General features: G+C 37.7%; 1 protein-coding gene and 1 pseudogene across 1 annotated transcript in view; both read right to left on the reverse strand.

The window, feature by feature from the left end:
* RYR2 (ryanodine receptor 2) overlaps positions 1-20,270 on the reverse strand; it is a 735,760-nt gene that overhangs the window by 324,201 nt on the left and 391,289 nt on the right. Inside the window, exon 15 of the mRNA XM_071207362.1 lies at positions 13,213-13,308. Within this exon, the coding sequence (XP_071063463.1) occupies positions 13,213-13,308 (96 nt within the window). The remainder of the gene's footprint in view (positions 1-13,212; positions 13,309-20,270) is intronic.
* LOC139436320 (holocytochrome c-type synthase pseudogene) lies at positions 9,674-10,297 on the reverse strand (annotated as a pseudogene).

The following is a 20,270-nucleotide window of genomic DNA, read 5'->3' on the forward strand; positions in this document are numbered from 1 at the left end:
ATATTTTAAAGCTTGGTAGATCATCCCAGTAATAGAGGAATGAAAGAAATATGAATGTACTGAGAATTATAAAAGAATAAAGGTACTGATTTTACAAATTTTAATAAATCACATTATTTTAGTGAAATTTTTATAAACATGGAAAATGAATAAAATATAGTGTAAAGTTTCAAGAGCAGATATAACATTGGACATATATTATGATTGCAACTATGTAAATTATGTTTTTGCATAGAATATATATTTCAGAAAAACACCAGTGTTTAATACATCAAGCTGTTAATTCTGGTTATGCTGCATTAGCATATTTCTCTTTATTTTTCAATATTTCATAATTTTATGAAATAAGCATGCATACCTTTTACAGTAGAAATATTTTTAAAAGAACACAAGATAGTATAAGTAATGTCCATGTCGACTCTATTTCTGCCAATAAATCTTAATTCATGCAACTTAATCCTACTTTCCTGACAAAACTGGGTAATGGCACTCCCTGCCTGCATTCTATTTAATATATAATTATAACTGACATTTTTTTAACTTTTTATTTTGAAATAACTTCAAACTTGGGACAGTTGCAAAAATAATACGAAACCAATGCCGGGAACTCCATTTACCCCTACGCAGATACCCAGATTTATCCACGTCTAACATTTTGCCACATATAAATTGACTACTGATGTATGGAAAGATTCTATTTGAGCAAAAATCTTATACTTCATCTAAGTTACATGAGCTTATTTTTTTTCCGTTAATTAAAAAAAAAAAAACTTAGGTTGAGATTCTAGGTGGATTTTAAACACTATTTCCTAATTGTCTGGATATTTCAACCGAGATGTCTCCACGTACCTCAAATCCAACTTTTCTGAAACTAAACATACACCACACTCCTTAAAATTGCTTCTTCACAGGCATGTCCAGTCTTTTGTGGTACCATATTATCCATTCATATTCTCAAGCTAAAAACCTCAGGTCATTCTTGAATTCACTTTCTCAATTTCTCATATCTAGTCATTAAGCCTTTTTTTTTTTTAAGGAGGTACCAGGGTTTGAATCTGGGACCTTGTACATGCAGAGCAGGCACTCAACCACTGAGCTTCATCCACTCCCCAATTCTGCATCTTAAATACCTCCATTCTTTCTCCATTACCACTTTTAGTTAATATGTTCATGAACACCCTCTTACTACTTCCCTGCTTCTAGTCTCTCCTCCCTTTCCAATTCATCCTCCAGAATTGTGGGCAGTTCTTTTTCTATAACACACATATTATAAATGTCACTTCCCAGCTTATAATTTTCAATGGCTTCCCTGAGCCTCCAAGGTAAAGTCCATTCCTTTTAGGTTGGTATGTAGGTCCCTTGCCTTGTGGTTCAGCCTTCCTTTACAGCCTCAGTTACCCCCACTTCCTCCTACAAAGAAGGATTAGTACATTCCTTCTAACTACTAGTCAGAAGTATTTATTAAGTTTCCACAAAGCATTGCTGGCAGCACACAGAGATGAGCAGTGAAACCAAGCTCCTTGGCTAAGAGGAGCAGATACCTGATAAGCACAATTATCAAACATATACCATCTGAGGCAGAATTAGTCAGACAGACAGATCAAGAATTTAAAATAAGCATGATACAAATACCTGAGAAACCAAATGCCTATCTGTGAATTTGAAATTCCCATTTATTGTCAAAGCATATTAAAGGACCCAAAGACCTTGCCAATTCATTACAGATTTCAGAGAGCCCCCCACAGGAACAAGGTGGTCTAGACCTGCACGGGTCAATGACAGCCCATGGCGCCTGTGGTACAATTACATCTGGTTTTCCTGAAATTTTAACCCCTCTCACTCTAAAGAAATGATATGGTTCAGAAAGCAACTATGGGAAAATTAATCATAAAATCAACTAAGGATGAGTGGATGTAGCTCAGTGGTTGAGCACCTGTTCATTTAGAACTGAATATCTTTGAAGAATGTCTTCTTAAGTGATCCATTGGCATTAAGCATAATTGAAATATCTTGACCCAGGATCATTCTTAAAAATACCAATCATCTGTAACGTACCAGAGGTGAAGTGATAGGGCCAAATAGGTACTAATCCCAATAGCTATCATAAAACATTTTCTTTAAAGAAGTCTCCAAGGTCAGCATGATCCTGATTTCCTTTTTCTCATAATGTTCATATGCATAGTCCCTGGGATCCATGGCGGACTTTCTACCAAATTAATCTTTGAATCAAAAGCTAAAGTTGACTTTTCCAAGACTACCTCTTGGAAAACCACTTCTTTTTCTGTTCTCACTTGTGTTGCTTGAATTGTTGGTATCACTTGAAAACCTTGGAAGCGTTAAAATGTCATATTTCCAGTTAATAATTGTCTTGTTTGTGAGCATATTTTTGCATATCAAAAGCAGTCAAAGATTCCTTATTTTGCTTAAATCCAGAAGAGACTTCATTCCCTGGGATTTACTAAGCCGAGAGGAACTGGCAGGAATCCCAGAGGGAAACCACTTTAATCACTGCAACTGTCCTGGGCACAGACTGCAGAAAAAATAAAATCTCAGAAAAAGTTTGTGGCCCCCTGACTATCTTTGGTCATCTATATTTTCCCCCAAATAGTATTTCAAATGCTGAAAATACACTAAAGAAAATCCCAGCCTTCAGAAATACATCAATTCCTTCGACTGCATTTGCTTATAAAAATCTTCTGTCTTTTCAATTAATTTTGGCTCAGAGAAATAGCCACACATGAAGCCTGGAACAATATCTAATTTATCTTTGATTCCTCCAAGGATTTCATAGTGGTCCTTCTTACAAACTGATCAGATACTCTAATATAGCTTTGTGTACTAGGGACACTGGTTAGTTTTAGATGATACAGAATCAGCAAAAAAAAAAATCTGTTCAGCTACTCTGTCTGAGACTTCCTATCACATCAGTGAGCTAGAGTAGCTTGGCTGTGTTACAGACACTGTCAGTGCCCTGCCCAAACCCTTGTCCTTACTATTCAGTGCACACTGCCTAATGTCCAACTGCCTACACCTGCATTTTTAAAAATATTTATTTTATTTTATTTATTCCCACTCCCTGTTGTTTGCACTTACTGTCTGCTCTCTGTGTCCATTCACTGCATGCTCTTCTTCTCTTTAGGAGGCAGTAGGAAATGAACCTAGGACCTCCCATGTGGGAGAGAGGCACTCAATCACTTGAGCCACCTCAGCTCTCTGCTTTGTTGTCTCTCTCATTGCCTTTCCTCTTTGCATGTCCTTGTTGAGTCATCTTGTTATGTCAGCTTGCTGCGCCTGCCCATCACATCAGCCCACTGTCTTGCTCATCTTCTCCAGGAGGCACCAGGAACCAAACCCAGGACCTCCCATGTGGTAGGTGAGAGCTCAATCACTTGAACCACATCTGCTTCCCTGTATTTTTTTTTTTTTTTTGAAGATCTGTTCTAGGCATAGTGGCAGCTGGTAATACCATGGAATTATTGTCTCCTGGGCACAGCACCAACCACTGATGGACTCCCTGGCCCCTCATGTGGGTTAACCCGAAGGCATGTGTTCTACACAGTTCACCAAAATTCCCCAATGAAAAGACCTACCTGACAGTGGTAATTTGCTTGATTACACACTTCTGCTGGCTCCTTCACTGCCTTGCCTCACAGCCCCATTCAAGATCCAAATCACACACTTGCCTTTGAGTCTTTGTCCCAGGGTCTCCTTCTGGTCTAACCCCAACTAGGATAAATTTCACGAATACTTCCTTATCCTGATCCTTTTCAAATCTTCAACAAATTTCTTTCTATTTAAGTTTGCACAAGTTTATTTTGTAGAGTTCCCCAGCTCTGTTGCTCCCATATGGAAGTGCAGAGGCTAAAGGAATGGTTCTTTTTTCTGATGTTTTTTGGTTTTTTGTTTTTTATTTTTTACTTTTGGCTTTTTAAAAACATGAATGGTTCTTGACTTTCAGTGAGCTTAGAAACATCTAGGAAGCTTTAAAATCAACACCACTGCCCCACTACTCTACCCTTGCCCTAGAGACTCCAATTCAGCTGGTCTAGGTTGGGAAGTAGACATAGGTAAGTTTTAAAGCTCCCTTGGTGATTGTGATATGCCCACCTATAATCTTCGCTGTCACTTCGGCTGAAAAAATCACTCCTTTTGATGTGGGCTATGGGTGGAAGGCTCTTTATCTCTTCAGAGATAACTTAAGCTGTTTAACTTGAGGGTGTGGAACGGTAAGTGGCTGCAGTCCTGCCCTTAGTAACAATGGCAAGGACTCCAGTCCCAGCAAACAGTTTAACAATGTAAGATTTATAAACTTTAAGTATTTAGGGGAAATGCAAACAAAATATGCTAAAAGCTTATTTAGAATGTCTGGAGTCCATGCTAAAAGCTTACCTAAGATGTGAAAGATATATATGCTAACTCAAGCCTATAGAGAACTGAAACAAAGGGGCCATTTGGCCTTTCCTCTCTGTATAAAAGAAATTTGAAAATCTTTTTCAGGGCTCGGGATTGAAACAGAAAGCTCCCAAGTACAGTCGTCCGTCAATAAACCATTTTTCCTTCTCAAAATCATTCCTGAGTCCTGGCCTCTCTATACGCAAATAATTGAACCTCTCTCAAATTCGACAACACTTTCTCCACAATCCTCTGTTATCTTATTTCCTAACATTCAGGTTTCTGATCCTTTCTCACAAGTAGCATTTATAAATGAAGGAGAAGACTGTAAAAAAAATGGTCAAGGAATTTAGATCAGGAGAAATCCCATGAAAGCTTGGTTAGAAATTTTCAAGTTTGCTGAAAAATAAAAGTAGAACATAGAAAACTGAATTTTAAAAACAAAAGAATGTCACATCAATATAACTGAACATACCTTAATATCCATTAATACTGTCATACTGTTGTAGAATTCGAGAGCGGTTCAATTATTTGTGTATAGAAAGGCCAGGACTCAGGAATGATTTTGAGAAGACAGCTGGCCAGACTCCGGAGCTTTCTGTTGCAAACCGAGCCCTGAACAAGATTTCCAAGTTCCTTTTTTACAGGGTGGGGAGTCAAGTGGTGCTTTTATCAAAGAAAGCTACTTTCTTTGTTAGTTAAGTCTTTGCCTGAGTACCACATAGGTTTTGAATTAACATTATCACTCACACCTCAGGTGAGCTTGAATTAGCAACTTGCCCACATTCTGTTTGGATGCAACCTTGAATACACATTCAGTCTTACATCCTTTCTGAACATTCAAAGCCCATATCACTTAACTGGATTTCTAGAGACTAGGCACACTTGGATACAGAATTAGATGATTTTGAATTTATGCACAGGCTATATTCTATTTCCCATTCGAGGCCAAGTCCAAGTTCCCTTAAGTTTCGGCATCACCACCATCAGAGTTTCCCTGGACTGACTGGTATGTATATAGCTTTTGCATTGCTAAATTGCCTCCTGAGACTGGAGTCATTGCCGTGGCCACCAAGAGCAGGACTGCAGCCTTTTACCGTTCCACACCCACAAGTCAGGACAGACAGTTTAGGTTAAGGTTATCTCTGAAGAGAGAAAGAGCCTCCCACCCATAGCCCACATCAATACCCAGTAAGACTTTTTAGACGGGCGGCCTAGGTCAATGGTTAAAATATGGATAATGGAGAGAGACTCCCTGGGCTCAAGGGCTGACTCTGGCTTGGACAAGATATTTAATTTCTCTGTGCCTCAGTTCCTTCATCTATAAAATGGCGGCAATAATGGTATTTAGGCCATAGGGTTGCTATGAGGATTAAATGAATACTTGGAAAGCACATGAGAGTACCTGGCACACAGTAAGTGTCTGTTAAATAAGAGTTCTCTCTCTCCAAAAATTTCATGTACAAAGCTGCTTTGCTGTAGACATAAATCTTAAGAGGCCTTCTGTAAAAATGGTGTTTGGCTGCATCAAGGAAAGTGCAACTCTCCTGGCTTACCCCAGGAAGGGGCCAGCTGTTCCACTATAACAAGAGTCTCTAGGGCATTAGTTCCATACCATCAAGGATGGGGATTCCTTCCATTTTCTGCTCCATAAACCTTTGTGTGTGGTTTTCTTTCTTACACTGTGGCAAGACGGCTGCTGAATACTTTTTACTACATCTTTGTTCCAAGCACGAAGACTGCAGATGGACCCAGGGGCTTTCCTGTAGAAAGATTTTGGGAAGTGAAGTTCTCACTGGCATTTTCCCTACTAGCACCAGTCGGAACCATCCAACATGGGCAATCCTAGTTCTAAGTGAGATTAAGATTTTGAGAATTTTGCTTCTCAGCTTTTAAAACTAAGGAAGGGGGAAGCAGATATGGCTCAACAGATAGAGCTTCCGCCTATCATATAGGAGGTCCAGGGTTCGATACCCAGGGCCTCCTCGCCCATGTGGTGAGCTGGCCCACGTGGAGTATCCCTGCCCAGGAGCAGTGCTGCCGACACGGAAAGCTGATGCAGCAAGATGATGCAATAAAAAGAGACGCAGAGAAGAGACAATATGAGAATGAACTAGGGAGCTGAGGTGATACAAGAGAATGATCACTCTCTCCCACACTGGAAGATCCAAGGGTGGGTTCCCAGAGCCACCTAATGAGAGTACAACAGACACAATAGAATGCACAGCCAATGGACAGAGGAGCAGACAATGGGGTAGGCGAGGTGGGAGGGGGGGAGAAATTTTTTTAAAAAAACAAAAAACAAGAAAGGCAAGAGAAATTAAGCCAAAGGTTGCCACATTAGCCAATCTATGAGATCGGCCTAACAAATGTTAAAGTTCTGATTTTATATATAGGTAGTCATTCTAACTTCCTAAATCTGACCACAGTCCCAGAAACTTTCAGAAAACTGAGTTGGAAATCCTTTAGGTAACCCTTTGCACATGGTCAGGATAAATAAACTTAAACCACTCGTCCACTATGCAGGATTAGCCATCCACCGTCAGTGCCTCTGGCACACATGCCGGCACACTCCCAGCAGTCCAGGGTTTACCGTCTCTTAGCAGCCTGCACCTCTCAATGCCAGTACGCTTCAGCACAGCCATTCACTTTTCTACCTACACATCTTTTCCCATTCCATAACCATGAGCCTCTCTTTTTCTATTAGAAACAGACATGCCTGGAACTAGGACCTACGCTATTGTGGGGGAAAAACTTGAAAGTAAATTCAAGTAGATGAGGAATTCCTAAGGGAAACCAAATGTGTTGAGCAGATGCAAATGCTTTGGGAGAGGACTGTTTATTTGGATATTTAAATTTAGAGGTAATTCTTTGGATTATCAATTTCTCCTGTAGTTCAATTTTAGTCATAGGATGTAAGATGGAGAAAGAAAGAAAAAGGCAGGCGGAAGAGAAGACTTGTTAGTGATGCCAGACCCCTACTTCTCTGTGACACTCTGGTGGTCTGAAGGTATAAGTACCCCAGAAAAACATGTTCTTAAATGTAATCCCTTCCTCTGGGTATGCACCCTTTGTAAGCAGGCCACTTCAGTTAAGGTGTTGATGTGGGCTATGGGTGGGAGGTTCCTTGTCTTTTCAGAGATAACCTAAGCTGTCTGTGACTTGTGGGTGTGGGATGGTAAGAGGCTACAGTCCTGCCCTTGGTGACCATGGCAATGACTCCAGTTCTGGGAGGCAATTTAGCAATGCAAAAGCTATATACATACCAGTCAGTCCAGGGAAACTCTGATGGTGGTGATGCCGAAACTTAAGGGAACTTGGACTTGGCCTCGAATGGGAAATAGAATACAGCCTGTGCATAAATTCAAAATCATCTAATTCTGTATCCAAGTGTGCCTAGTCTCTAGAAATCCAGTTAAGTGATATGGGCTTTGAATGTTCAGAAAGGATGTAAGACTGAATGTGTATTTAAAGTTGCATCCAGAGGGAATGTGGCAAGATGCTAATTCAAGCTCACCTGAAAAGTAGGTGATATGTTAATTCAAAACCTTTGTGGTACTCAGGCAAAGACTTTAACTAACAAAGAAAGTAGCTTTCTTTGATAAAAGCACCATTTGACTCCCCACCCTGTATAAGGAGAACTTGGAAATCCTGTTCAGGGCTCCGGTTTGCAACAGAAAGTTCCCAAGTCTGGCCAGCCGTCAATAAACCACTTTTCCTTCTCAAAATCAATTCCTGAGTCCTCGCTTTTCTATACGCAAATAATTAAACCTCTCTCAAATTCTACAACAGTGTGACCCACCTCGTTATTGAGGTTTTTTCCTTATCCTAAATTCAGAAGGCTGAAAGCACGCCAGTGATTCACACATACGTCCATCCACAGGACTGATTCTCAGCTGGTCAAACCTGTTGGCATAATAACTATCAAAATTAAAAGCTCTAAACTCCATCCATTCATTCTTCCAGCAGATGTTGATCCCCTATCTTTTTTCCCTTTTCCAAAAACTGTTAACTATCAGCTTTATTTTTAAATACCCAAATATTTTTCAATATACAAGAGTTGAAGGTTGTTGGTTTTAAAACCAAAAGACAAAACTGGCCTGACAAAGAAATCCATACTATTAATATCAAATTTCATGCACTAATTTAACACTACAGTATTTAGGATAAATGAAAGGATTTAATGTTATCAACACTTTAAGAAAAAGTCATTTGTAATACTACTAGAATTAGAACAACCAGTTTATGATTTATTGGTTCAAAAGAATTTCAATGGCAAACTTAGACTGCCCTTAAAATGGAGAGGGTGAGTTCATTCAAACATTCTACATCTGAAAAGAAAAACAAACAAAATAAACCACTCATACACTCTCCTCAAGAATTTTAACTCAAAATACAAGTAAATGTTAGCACTTGGCCCATTTTCGGCATTGTGGCTTAGGCCAGGCTTCAAGGTTTAGAATTTGGTGGCCTGGTGAAGACTTCAGGCAGAAGGAACCAGACTGAAAGCTAGGATAGCCTGACAAATACCAAGGGACCATGAGGAGACCCATTTGTTTGGAGCAGGGAGATGTATTAGAACAGCAGCAGCAGCAGGAAACATTTTAAAATTTTATATATTCCAAAGAAGAGTAGCATCAAATCAAACTATTCTCTAACAAGGTCCAGTCTAGAAAATTCATTCAAATGGGAATTTGGAGCTCCAAGACCCTTGGTTTTGCTGACTCCATCCCCAGTAGATACCTTTGCATTACGTTCAGGGGTCACTTCTATACTGTAGGTACCTCAGAAATACTAGTACCGTTTTGAAAAGCATAACTATTGCTCACCTGAAATGAATGGTTTTAGTTAAAATATTTTACTAGGTAAAAGCTCCTGAGCATCAAATTGGCTCTCAGTTTTTCCATATCAAATCCATGGGAAAACAGTAAGAAAAGCACAAAGGTGGCTTTCTCCACATTTTAAAACAAAGTTCTTTTTCAGAGGTTGTTCAGACTTTTCTAAATTAAATATAGAGGCAACAACGTACTTAAAAGGGAAAACTAAGGGACCACTATTTAAGCTAAGTGGGAAGAGAACATTATCTGCTCTGCACTGCAAAGCAAAATATGGATCAAGAGAGAACAGCGTATGGGACCCTTCTCTACGTGAAGGAAGCAAATGTGATTACCAACTTGAAGTTCCCATTACATCAAGAATGCAATTCAGCTTGGGGAAAATAGCTTCAAATCTCTCAGGAAAAAAAATAGTATATATTTTTGTATCTCAAATAAAACAGTGGTTATGAAGTCCAGCGCCACCCAGCGACCTTCTTCTGCCCCATACTGCTGAAAGAGAATGGAACCTGGGATAGACATCCAAGAGGAAGAACTCAGAGTTCTTATTTACTTGCCGCCATTGTGGTAATCCATGATCTATCCAACTCCTGTTCCACAACGGCTGATGATCCAGTCATGTCTGTTGAAAGGTGATTCACACCCCATCCAGGAAAAACTTCTCGCCCTTGCTGAATATTGTTTAGCTTTCCCTTCAAGCTGGATCGAGGTGGACGACAAGGACATTCAGCAGCTTGAAGGGCTTCCCACTTCAGACCTCCTTGCAGGCCTGCTGGTGGTTCTGGTCGTGGATGCTAATGATATGACACAGGTCCTCTTTCCACTTCCACCCTTCTTTAACACCGCATTCCAACACACCTGCTCTGACGGATAAACCCGCTCCTCCTCAGTCTGCTCTGGGAAGGGAGGCCTCCTCTCTGACTGTACACAGTGCAGATGGCTGATGGGGCGGCATCTGACCAGGTGGTAGCATCAGACTTGGAGGGTCGAGGCTCTCCTTTCTCTCGGATGCGCAGCCCTAAAGGGACCCTCCTCGTCTCCCACGCATGTTTCTGGCGGGCAGCCACAGAGTGGAGTCAGAGGGCTTTGCTCTCACAGGCCAGTCTCTCGTTTCCCTTCACACAGGGACATCCTGGAGGTGGGGACCGTGTGTGGTGGACTGAAGCATTTGGGGTCTGATGCAACCACAGCGGGTGCAGAGAAACCCGTGGGTGGAGAAATCCCGGTGCCCAATCCAAAGGATCCTAAACGCACAATGACTCCTCCCACAGGCTGCTCCAGGTGGTGATCTCACCTCAAACCGCCAACCCAGGCCCAGAGCAGGGGCCTGGCCACCGCCTTCCCCACAACCAGTCAGGGTCACCACTGCCACCCATCCCTCCATTCGTGAGAAGACCACAGGCACATCAGGCACTTCGTCTACTGTAAAAGCTCAGGGTTTTACCTGAACTGTATTTTCCACAGGTCTTCACAATCCACAAATGCTCCAGGACCTCATATCATTAAGTCCTGCCTCCCTTCTCCCTGTGTCTCTCCTGCTGGCTACGCAGTCCTTGCAGTCCAGAAGAGTTTCTGGTGATTCTGCAGCAAACTCACACTACCCTTCAAATTCCCTCAGTCTACCCACTGACAAATAGTCTACCAGAACCATTGACACTCACCAACTGACACCTCATCACCTCCTAAGGCCTCTGACAGCACAGCTTAAAAGGTACCACAGAATGTCACTCTATCATTTTCATCACAGAATCAACTACTACCCCCAACTTCAAAATTAGCACCTGTACATACTCTACTCATGAAACATTTATTGAGTACCCATTCCACATAAAGCACTGTTTTATACGAAAATACACATATTTTGTCATTGCCTGTAAAGAATACATTGTCTGAATGGAGAGAGAACTTATTTGGGAAAATTAAGATAATGCAAAGGAAAAATAGCAGAAAACAAAAACAAATATAACACAGAACAAAAAATTAGGGTCATAAGAGCTCTAACAAAGTATTAGGCATCATTTCCAAGCCATAAGTACATCACCTCATTGGCATTTCGTAATGTATTTAAAATTAACAAGAAATGCACTAAAACACTTAAAACTCATATTGAGCACACTAGAGAATGTAAATACTCCTTAACGGGATTTTGATAGCTTGTGCTGAACATCACCACAATCTGAAGCCCATGAATCATATAATAAAGTACAAAATTTTATAAAATTTAGGATAGGGGAAAAAAATCAAAAAATGATTTAACCTATAAAAAAGGAAAGATTTTTCTCATGCTAAATAAACATCTGGCCTTATTACACCATTTCAAAAATATCATTTTATGCATGAAGGCATATAAGAGATGAACTTGCATTTGAGTATCTTGTGTCTCCTGTAGGTTTTACTTTTATTTGATACATAATGTTTTAAGAGCTTTTATAATGGTTCTAGTCAAATAGAATAAAAGGAGTAACAGGCACGTTTGATTTCTGTTGCAAGTAACTTTCAAGTGTTCCAATGATAACAGGCTCTTCTCCTTCTCCCTTTCTCCTTCTCCAAGTATTTTTTGTTAACACATTTTATTACCAGGGTACAGCAGTGTAAAAAAGTTCAGGACACAGGCACTGGAGTCCTACTGCCTGATCTGAGGTCTCATTTTAAGACTTTCTAGACACAGGTCTTTAGCAAGTAACTTTTCAGGACCTCAGTTTCCCTATGTGATAGTGGCAGTAAATCAGCACCTTCTTTACAGGGTGGTTCTTATGATTAAAGGAGACAAGGCATGTAAAGGGCATAATGAACAGCCAAGAGGTTTTAGCTATTTTTGTTACATTATTATTATTACTAAAGTGAACAGAATTTACCTACTAGGTAAAATAATGATAGTAAATTACGGAAATCCTATTTAATATAAAAGGACCCAAGGAGAAATATCCCATCATAGAGTCCTTTCTGTGCTTTAATTGCCAAATATTTAAAACTCATCATTAGCAATTTAATCTGTCATGATAGCAAGTAAGTGAATTTTACAGAACATCAGATTTCATTCACCAAATAACTATATACTTGTCATCACAGAAAGTAGAAAATACCTGAAAAAAAACACATTGTGTTTGAAGAAGATAATATATGTCCAAAAGTCATGGAATTATTTTTCTATTGACACTGGCATTTTCTTAAGTTAATTCAAACATTCATTCATTCAACAAACACTCTTAAACATCTACTAGGTACAAGTTGGTATGCAAGGCATAGAAAATACAAGGATTAATGAAATTATGCTTTTGCCTTCAAGGAGTTTCTTACTAGTTTAGGAAATTGATAGGAAAAATAAATAGTGGCACACAAGGGGATGAGTGCTATAGGAGGACAAAGAATGAAATATTATATGCAAAGATGGAGGCACAAGAGATTTGGTTTGGAGTGTCAACGGTTCAATGTATGGTGCTGGAGGCTTCCGGGAGGAATGCCAATCACCTGTAAGATTAACCTACTGGTCAGAGATGGGACTATCAGGTTTATTGACTATAACTATTAACTATGATGCAGACTACTGATTAGTATTTACTAAATCCTTATAAGTAAAATATTCTGCTATGTGATTTGGAAAACTAATTTTTTTTGCCAAATTTGTTCAAATTATTATATGGACAAAAGGGAAAAATGGGAATTCCAAACTGATCTTTTGCTTGTATAGCACATTACGAGTAACTGCTTTGAAAAAATAATGAGAATTCTGGCTCTTTACAGAGTTTCCCTGTACTCTATAATTAGACTTTTTAAAAATGTAAATGAACAGGATACTACACATTGCTATTTAGGAATTATAAATAAAAGCATTAATGATTTCACCAAAAAATAAAACTTTTTTAACCTATTAAAAGAAAACATTTTTATTACACAGAACCTCAGAGTTTGTTATATCTTAAAAGATGTTAAAACAGCAGAAAATAGGAATAATATAACATAACAAGGTGATAACTGGAAAACATACCAGAAGAAGCTTCCAATCTTTCCAATCTGCTGATCAACCAATCAAGGGAGCCAGAAAATTGAGCACAGTTTTTACGATTTCCTCTAATTAGTGCAGCTGCAAAAAAAAAAAACAGATTTCACAGTTGTATGATTTTCCTTCCTACAGTTCAAAAATCAATAGTAGCCCTAAAATGCTGAATCAAAAACTAAATACTTTTACTTTATATCTAAATCATACACAAAATATATACTCACATACATGAAACCAAGACATTAAAAAGCTAATTGATATTTATCAATAGGGAATGGAAAAAACCTGCTCATTAAAAGAAATATAATTTCAAAAATTAATATCATGAGGAAGGTAATAATGAAGGATAAAGGAAAAACCACTGTCCTGGGAATTTCCTCACTTGGATTTTAATACTGCTTTGCCTTTAATTATTTGTGAGACTGAATTAATTCTCCCTAGGGCACAATTTTCTTACATACATTGTAGAGAATTTAAGAGCACATCAATTTTCCTGAATATGTACCTCAAAATACTGAGGAGTATAACCAAATGTTTCTTGGAATAACAGGGCGGGAAGGCCAATGGCCAATATGTTTAAAAACCATTTTTCTCCTATATGTCTTTTCCCCATTCAGAGATTCACAATACATATCAAAGACTGAGAAATTATGCCATAAAGAAGCCTATTATAACTTTCCTTAAATTAATTTTTCTAACTTCTTTCATCAAAGAACCCATCTCATATGGAGTTTCTCCATGGTTTTTAGGATCTCTTTCAATGCAGTTTATGTTCTCAATTTAAAACTTCTGATTTTTCAAAATTATTCAATTCTTTCAAAGCAAGTCTGGTGAAAATGTTATAAAAATTCTACTATACCCATAAACTGTTCAGAAACCATATAACTTAGGTATACCTGTTTATAAGAGATCTGTGAGATTTCTAAACAATATGACACTTGTAGAGAATGGGGGATGAAACTACCCCACTTTGGACATGCTCTTGGTCTTGGTCTGCATTCTGGTGCATGTGGACCCCTTGTAAACAGGACATCTTCCAGGTGTTACTTCAATTCACCCTCACTGAATCAGGGTGGGCTTTAATCTACAGTACCCCATCCTTTATAGCAGAGTGAAAGTCAGACAGGAGAGAAGCCAGGAGAGGCTGCCATGTGCAGTGCCATGTGACAGAAGAGCTACGGACCAAGGATCACTGGCAGCAGACCCAGAGCAGGACAGACTAGGAAGAAAGCCTCAGTTTGCTGATGCCTCAATTTTGTATTTCTCCTAACCTCAAAACCATGAGCCAATAAATTCCTACTGCTTCAGTCAACCCATTGTATATGGTATTTGTTTTAGCAGCTGCGAAACTAAAACAAAGAGAAAAGACATATTTCTATAAGAAATGAGTCTACTTAAAATCTGGTAACTAGGAAGCAGTTCCGAGAACTGAAGTTTGAGGGTACTGCCTATTCATCTACTTGTTAAGCAGGAGGTAGGAGACCCATAATTACAGAGCACAATCAAACTTAGACTCTCTTCACTTTCATTCTTTCCAAGAAATGTTTTAAAAAGAAAGAGAACAGTGGTTAACTGAATTGCATGTAGGAAAAGAAACAAAGAAAGAAAGAGGGAGGCTTCTCCTACTTGAAAAGAACTTTTTGGTTTACAGAATTGCCCTAACATGTTTACAAAGATTAAAAAATGATACTCCAAATTACTTCCAGCCTCTTATAGCTCTGGTACCAGAGCCTCCAACAATAAGTAGTAATCAAATTGAATAGGAGTGCCAGAAACAAAGGGCAAGGGTGATAGGTCGTGGAGGAATGGGGTGTCATATCGATTAAATGGGACTTCTAACTCTAAACTAATTTGGAACAACAGCAACAGGGCAAAGTATATGGTGAAGTTTTTAATTGCCATAGTCTCATACTTTTAAATTTTAACTTACTCTTTTAATTTTATTTCTGTCATTGAAAACTACAGATATATATTGTATAAAGGTCAGATGTTAAAGATTAGATGATTCTTGAAAAAACCCACAATGCAAGAATGATTTTTTAATAAGCCATGGGACATTTAAGAAAATCATAGAGAAAGCCACAAAGGAAGCATCCTTAAATTACATAATTAAATTACAAAGAGAAATGGTCTAGGCCACATTTTCTGACAACAGTGGAATGAGACTAGAAAACCAGAAACAAAAATAAAAACAAGCAAAAAATAAACTCTATCCTAAATAATTTTGGGGTTAGTGAAGGAATCTAAGCCACAGTTACAAAATATTTAAGTAAATATAAAAAATGAGAACACTACCTGATGCAACCAAAGGAAGATGGCCAAAATGTACTCCGAGGAGATTTAAACACTTTCAATGCTAAGCAACAAAGTAAAAACTGTAAATTAAATATCCCTTTCATGAATATAAAAATTAATACCAAGAAACATAAGTAAAAAAGAAAAGAAAAATTAATAGCATAAAAGTAGAAAGGACATTAGGAAAAGTAAAATTGATCAATATAATAAATTAGAAATAATAGGATTGGTCAATATATTCAAGGACTTTAAGGAAAGACATAAGCTATTTACCAACTACTTTTAATCAAGAAGAAAAGAGAAAAAGAACAAAATTAAGAAGGAAAAGGAGTTAAAACACAGCCACTTTATATATTTCTGGGCATCTAGGAGAAAGAAAGTTTTCAACATCTAGGAGAAAGAATGGTTTCTAAAGAGCCACAGGTAGATAACACATGCACACACATATGTAAAAGTGACCCAATAGAAAAGAAAAAATGTAAAGAGACTAAAAAACATCATGAACAATTTTAAGAAGAATGTCAAAGACAACATATTTTTATTATACTCAAGAAATACTATTAAAACTCTTCCAAAGTAAAGAAACTCAAGTGAACCTACCTAATTCTTTGATATCAAAGGCTAACAAAGAGAGCACGTGCATAAGAAAACTAGGGGGAGCATTTGCTTATGAATTGTAAATGCAAAGTTCTTGCACAAGGACAGTATTTACAAATCAAATTCCGCAGCATTAACCCAAAGGCAGGTTCATTCCTATAGTGCAGAAATGGTTACATTTTAGAAAATCTATCAATAATTCAAAAATGAAACAAATGAGGATCTCAACATACTCTGAACTGTATATGTTTGCTTGTTTATTGTTAGGCAGTACTGGGGATTGAACCCAGGACTCGTAATGGGAAGTGGGCACTCAACCACTGAGCTATATCCACTCTCCACTGAGAGTTGGGTTTTTGTTTGTTTGCTTGTTTTTGTTTTTAGGAGGCATTGGGGATCAAACCTGGGACCTTGTACACGGGAAGCAGGAGCTCAACCACTTCAGCTACATCTACTCTCCTGTATGTTTGTAATTTTTTAAAGAAGTGAACTCAGCAAAATAGGATATTACATTACAAGTAAGTATGTGTGTGCATATGCCAAAACAAGTCAGTTTCCTCATGCAAAATGGTGAAACAATACAAGTATTTCCACATAAATTAGAAAGAGAATGTCCACTATTAACACTGTGATCTAACATTGTTCCAGAAGTACTAGATAATGCAAAAGGAAAAAAAGAGAAACAGATATCCCCATATTATAGAGAAGAAAAAGGACAATTATTTGCAAATAATTTAAGAGTTTATTTTGAAAACACTAAGAATCAACTTTAAAACAATTAAAAATAATAAAGGGTTTAGCAAGGTACCTGATTAAAAAGTAAATAAAGGGGAGCAGATGTAGCTCAAGTGATTGAGAGCCTGCTTCCCATGTACAAGGTCCTGGGTTTGATACCCAGTACCTCCCAGAAAACAAAACAAAACAAACAAATGAAAAAACCAACTCTCATTGGGGAGCAGGTTGAGCATCTGCTTCCCATGTATGAGGTCTTGGGTTCAAATCTGATATCGTCTTTCAAAAAAAAAAGGAAATACAAATAAATCAATAGTTTTCTTAAAATAAAGTAGAAAATAAAAGATCATTTTTACCAAAAAAGTAAAAAAAAAAACTAAGAAAAAATGTATAAACCTATATAATTATAACACTCTACTGAGGATTTTATGATACTTCATTCTTAGCTAGAACAGCTCAATATTATTAAAATGTCTAATCTCTCCAGAGTAATCTAAAAACGAATTGCAATCTCAAACAAAACCTCCTCAGCATATCCCCAGGAACTTAATAAAATATTAAAGTCTATCTGGACAAATAAATGCAGATATATCAGGAAACAGACTAAAAAATAATGAAAACAGTCTTGAAAAACAGAATTTTATAATACATTATAATGCTGCTTCAATTAAAACAGTGTGGTACTTGCATAGGAAAAGAGGTGAATAGAAAGAATAGAACAAATAGAATAGAATAGAATAGAGGACAAAAGAAGGAGCTAGAGCTGTCTATTAGGAGTGTGTGAATGTGTGCATGAGTCTGATATATATATACATATACACATGTACACATACATACACAGACATATATATACGTAATTTTAATATGCAGGGTATTTTTAGTTGCTGATATCAGTACAGATTGTTGAATACATGCTAATACAATCAACTGACTAGTTCTTGGAAAAAAAAAATACTGAATCTAAACTTCTCCCATTCATAGTATAAAAAGAATTTTTTTTCAAAGGGAGCAAGTTCAAATTGATGAAAGGCTTAAAAGTAACACAAAAATATAAAAGTACTAGAAAAAAATACAGGTGAATATTTTCATCATCTGGGAAAGACATCAATGGTAGAAACCAATAAAGGAAGCACCGATGACTTTAAATACATTTTTAAAACACTTTCAGTGTGGAAAAAGGTACCACAGATAAATGTATGGCAAGTCACATGCCAGGAAAAAAATTGCCACATTTATTCAACAAATCTTATTGTGCACTTACTAATGCAAGAGATTGTGAAAGCTTATAAAAAACAGAAATATGTGACAATATAAAATATTTGTCACATATAAAACAAACATATAAATCTCAATAGAAAAATAGGCATAATATCAGACGATCATAAGAAATGGAAATCACTGACAAATATATTAGGAATTACACACTAGTATGAAAAATAAAAATGAGTTTTTTAAAAAATTAAAATGGCAACTATTACAATGATTTATATTGTTCATTATTGGTAAAAGTGTGGGAAAACAGGCATGCAAATATCATTTTGGGGCGATCCAAGGCAGGAATAGTCTTTCTGAAGGGCAATATGACAAGTACTTCAAAGTTTTAAATATGTTTTGAAACTTACTTTAAACAAAATTTTAAATACTTTTTTTACCCAGAAATCTGTTCCAAGAAAATATCTTTGCTATTTCTCCCTTGAGAAAAGGCATCTGCTCACCCTTCCCTTCAATCTGGCTTGGCCTCAGCAACCTTACCAATGGTATGTAGGCAACGTAATGCTTTAGGACGTCCTAGCTGGGTCAAAAGAACTCTTGCTGCTTTAAGTTGGACTTTTTGGAATCATCTTTCTGACAAGTCTGAGCTGTGATGCAAGAATTCCACCTGCCCTGACACTATCGAGCTGGATAGTGTATGTTAAAGCTCTGGTCAACAGTTCCAGCTGACGCCAGCTCTTCAGCTGTCCTGCTACAAGGGACCAGGCATGAGAGCACTGCCATCTTGGACCCTCCACAACAGCCTGTCCAACAACTAAAACCACCAAGTGGCCTCCACTGACGCCATGGGGCATGGAAGAATCCCAGCTGAGCTCTACCTAGAGTCCTACCCATAAATACTGAGATTTAATAAATGGGTATTACTTAAAATCACAAAGTTTTGGGGTTTCTGTTAAAGAGCAATAGACAACTGGAACATGAGGAATGAATGAATAAACTCAGAAGCTTTCTTATGCAGTAGAGACCCAAAAAGTTTAGGTAATCAGAATATTTGTTAAAATATGCACCCTACAAACGATATAAGGATACCCGATTTTAAGTAAAAAAATATAAGTATATATTTCTTCGACAATCTTTCTGATACAATTTACATGCAGAATCTTTCTAGAATTTTATCTGCAGTGTTTTACAATTGTCTTACTGTCCAGAGTTGTTGTTTTACTTTTAGTATTTCAAATCATTTAATTGGTTTTCATAGAAAAAATAACTTTTTTTACTTTTCATTCTCATAGTGCACTGTTTTACAGGATATTCAATTCTATTACATAATAATAATTACAAATACAATTGGCACACACTGAATCATAAATAAACACATTGGACCCTTGACATGTATAAACATTCAGTGGGACCAGAAATACGCAGGCATACTAGAAGTAGTCTATTAATAAGGTACAAGTTTTTAGTGTTTTTAGTGTTTTAGTGTAAGTTTTTAGCATCAATTAGTAGGTCTTACAGAAGAAATGGAGTATGCAAATCATAATTCAGCAAGTTAGGAAGAAATCAGTTAAAGGAATTTCTGAAAAAAAAATGGAAAAGTACACAGAGAAATACAAGGAAGTTTATCACAACACTTCATAATAGTAAAATATTGGCAATATACTACTAGGTAAATATGGAGTAAAGAAGGAGCTGCAAATAGCTGCCCAGGACAGAGGTGCAGCTACCCAGCACAGGAACTCTAAGAAAAGGGGGCTTGGTTGGGAACCTCCACCAAGCCCATAAGATAAGGAGTCAGCGCCAGGCCACTGGGAGGTCAGCTAGAGCCCTCTCCCCAGAGCCTGGGGGGCAAGAAGCCACCTATCCAAACAAGGGCTGTCCAATCTCCTAACCTGGCCTCCCTCTGTCCTGACCAAGGGGGAAACGGCAGCTTTCCAGTAAAGAAGGTGAGTGGAGAGACAATACCTTGTTCACACCCACAAAGAGTGCAGCCAGGATTTGAACCCAGGCAGTTTATGGCTCATGTTCTGTGTTGTGCTCTCACCACATCACCTCCTGATTGAAGTGATAAAAAGGGTGGGGTCCTGATAGTGCAAGCAGATAAGAAAGTGGGGCTCTTACGAAATTGGTTATAAAATAAAATTCCATTAAAAAGATATTAATGGCTGCCATGATCATTTTATAAAGATGAGACATTTACCAAGATGGGG

This window comes from Dasypus novemcinctus, chromosome 13 (genome assembly GCF_030445035.2).
Source record: "Dasypus novemcinctus isolate mDasNov1 chromosome 13, mDasNov1.1.hap2, whole genome shotgun sequence".
Taxonomy (NCBI): domain Eukaryota; kingdom Metazoa; phylum Chordata; class Mammalia; order Cingulata; family Dasypodidae; genus Dasypus; species Dasypus novemcinctus.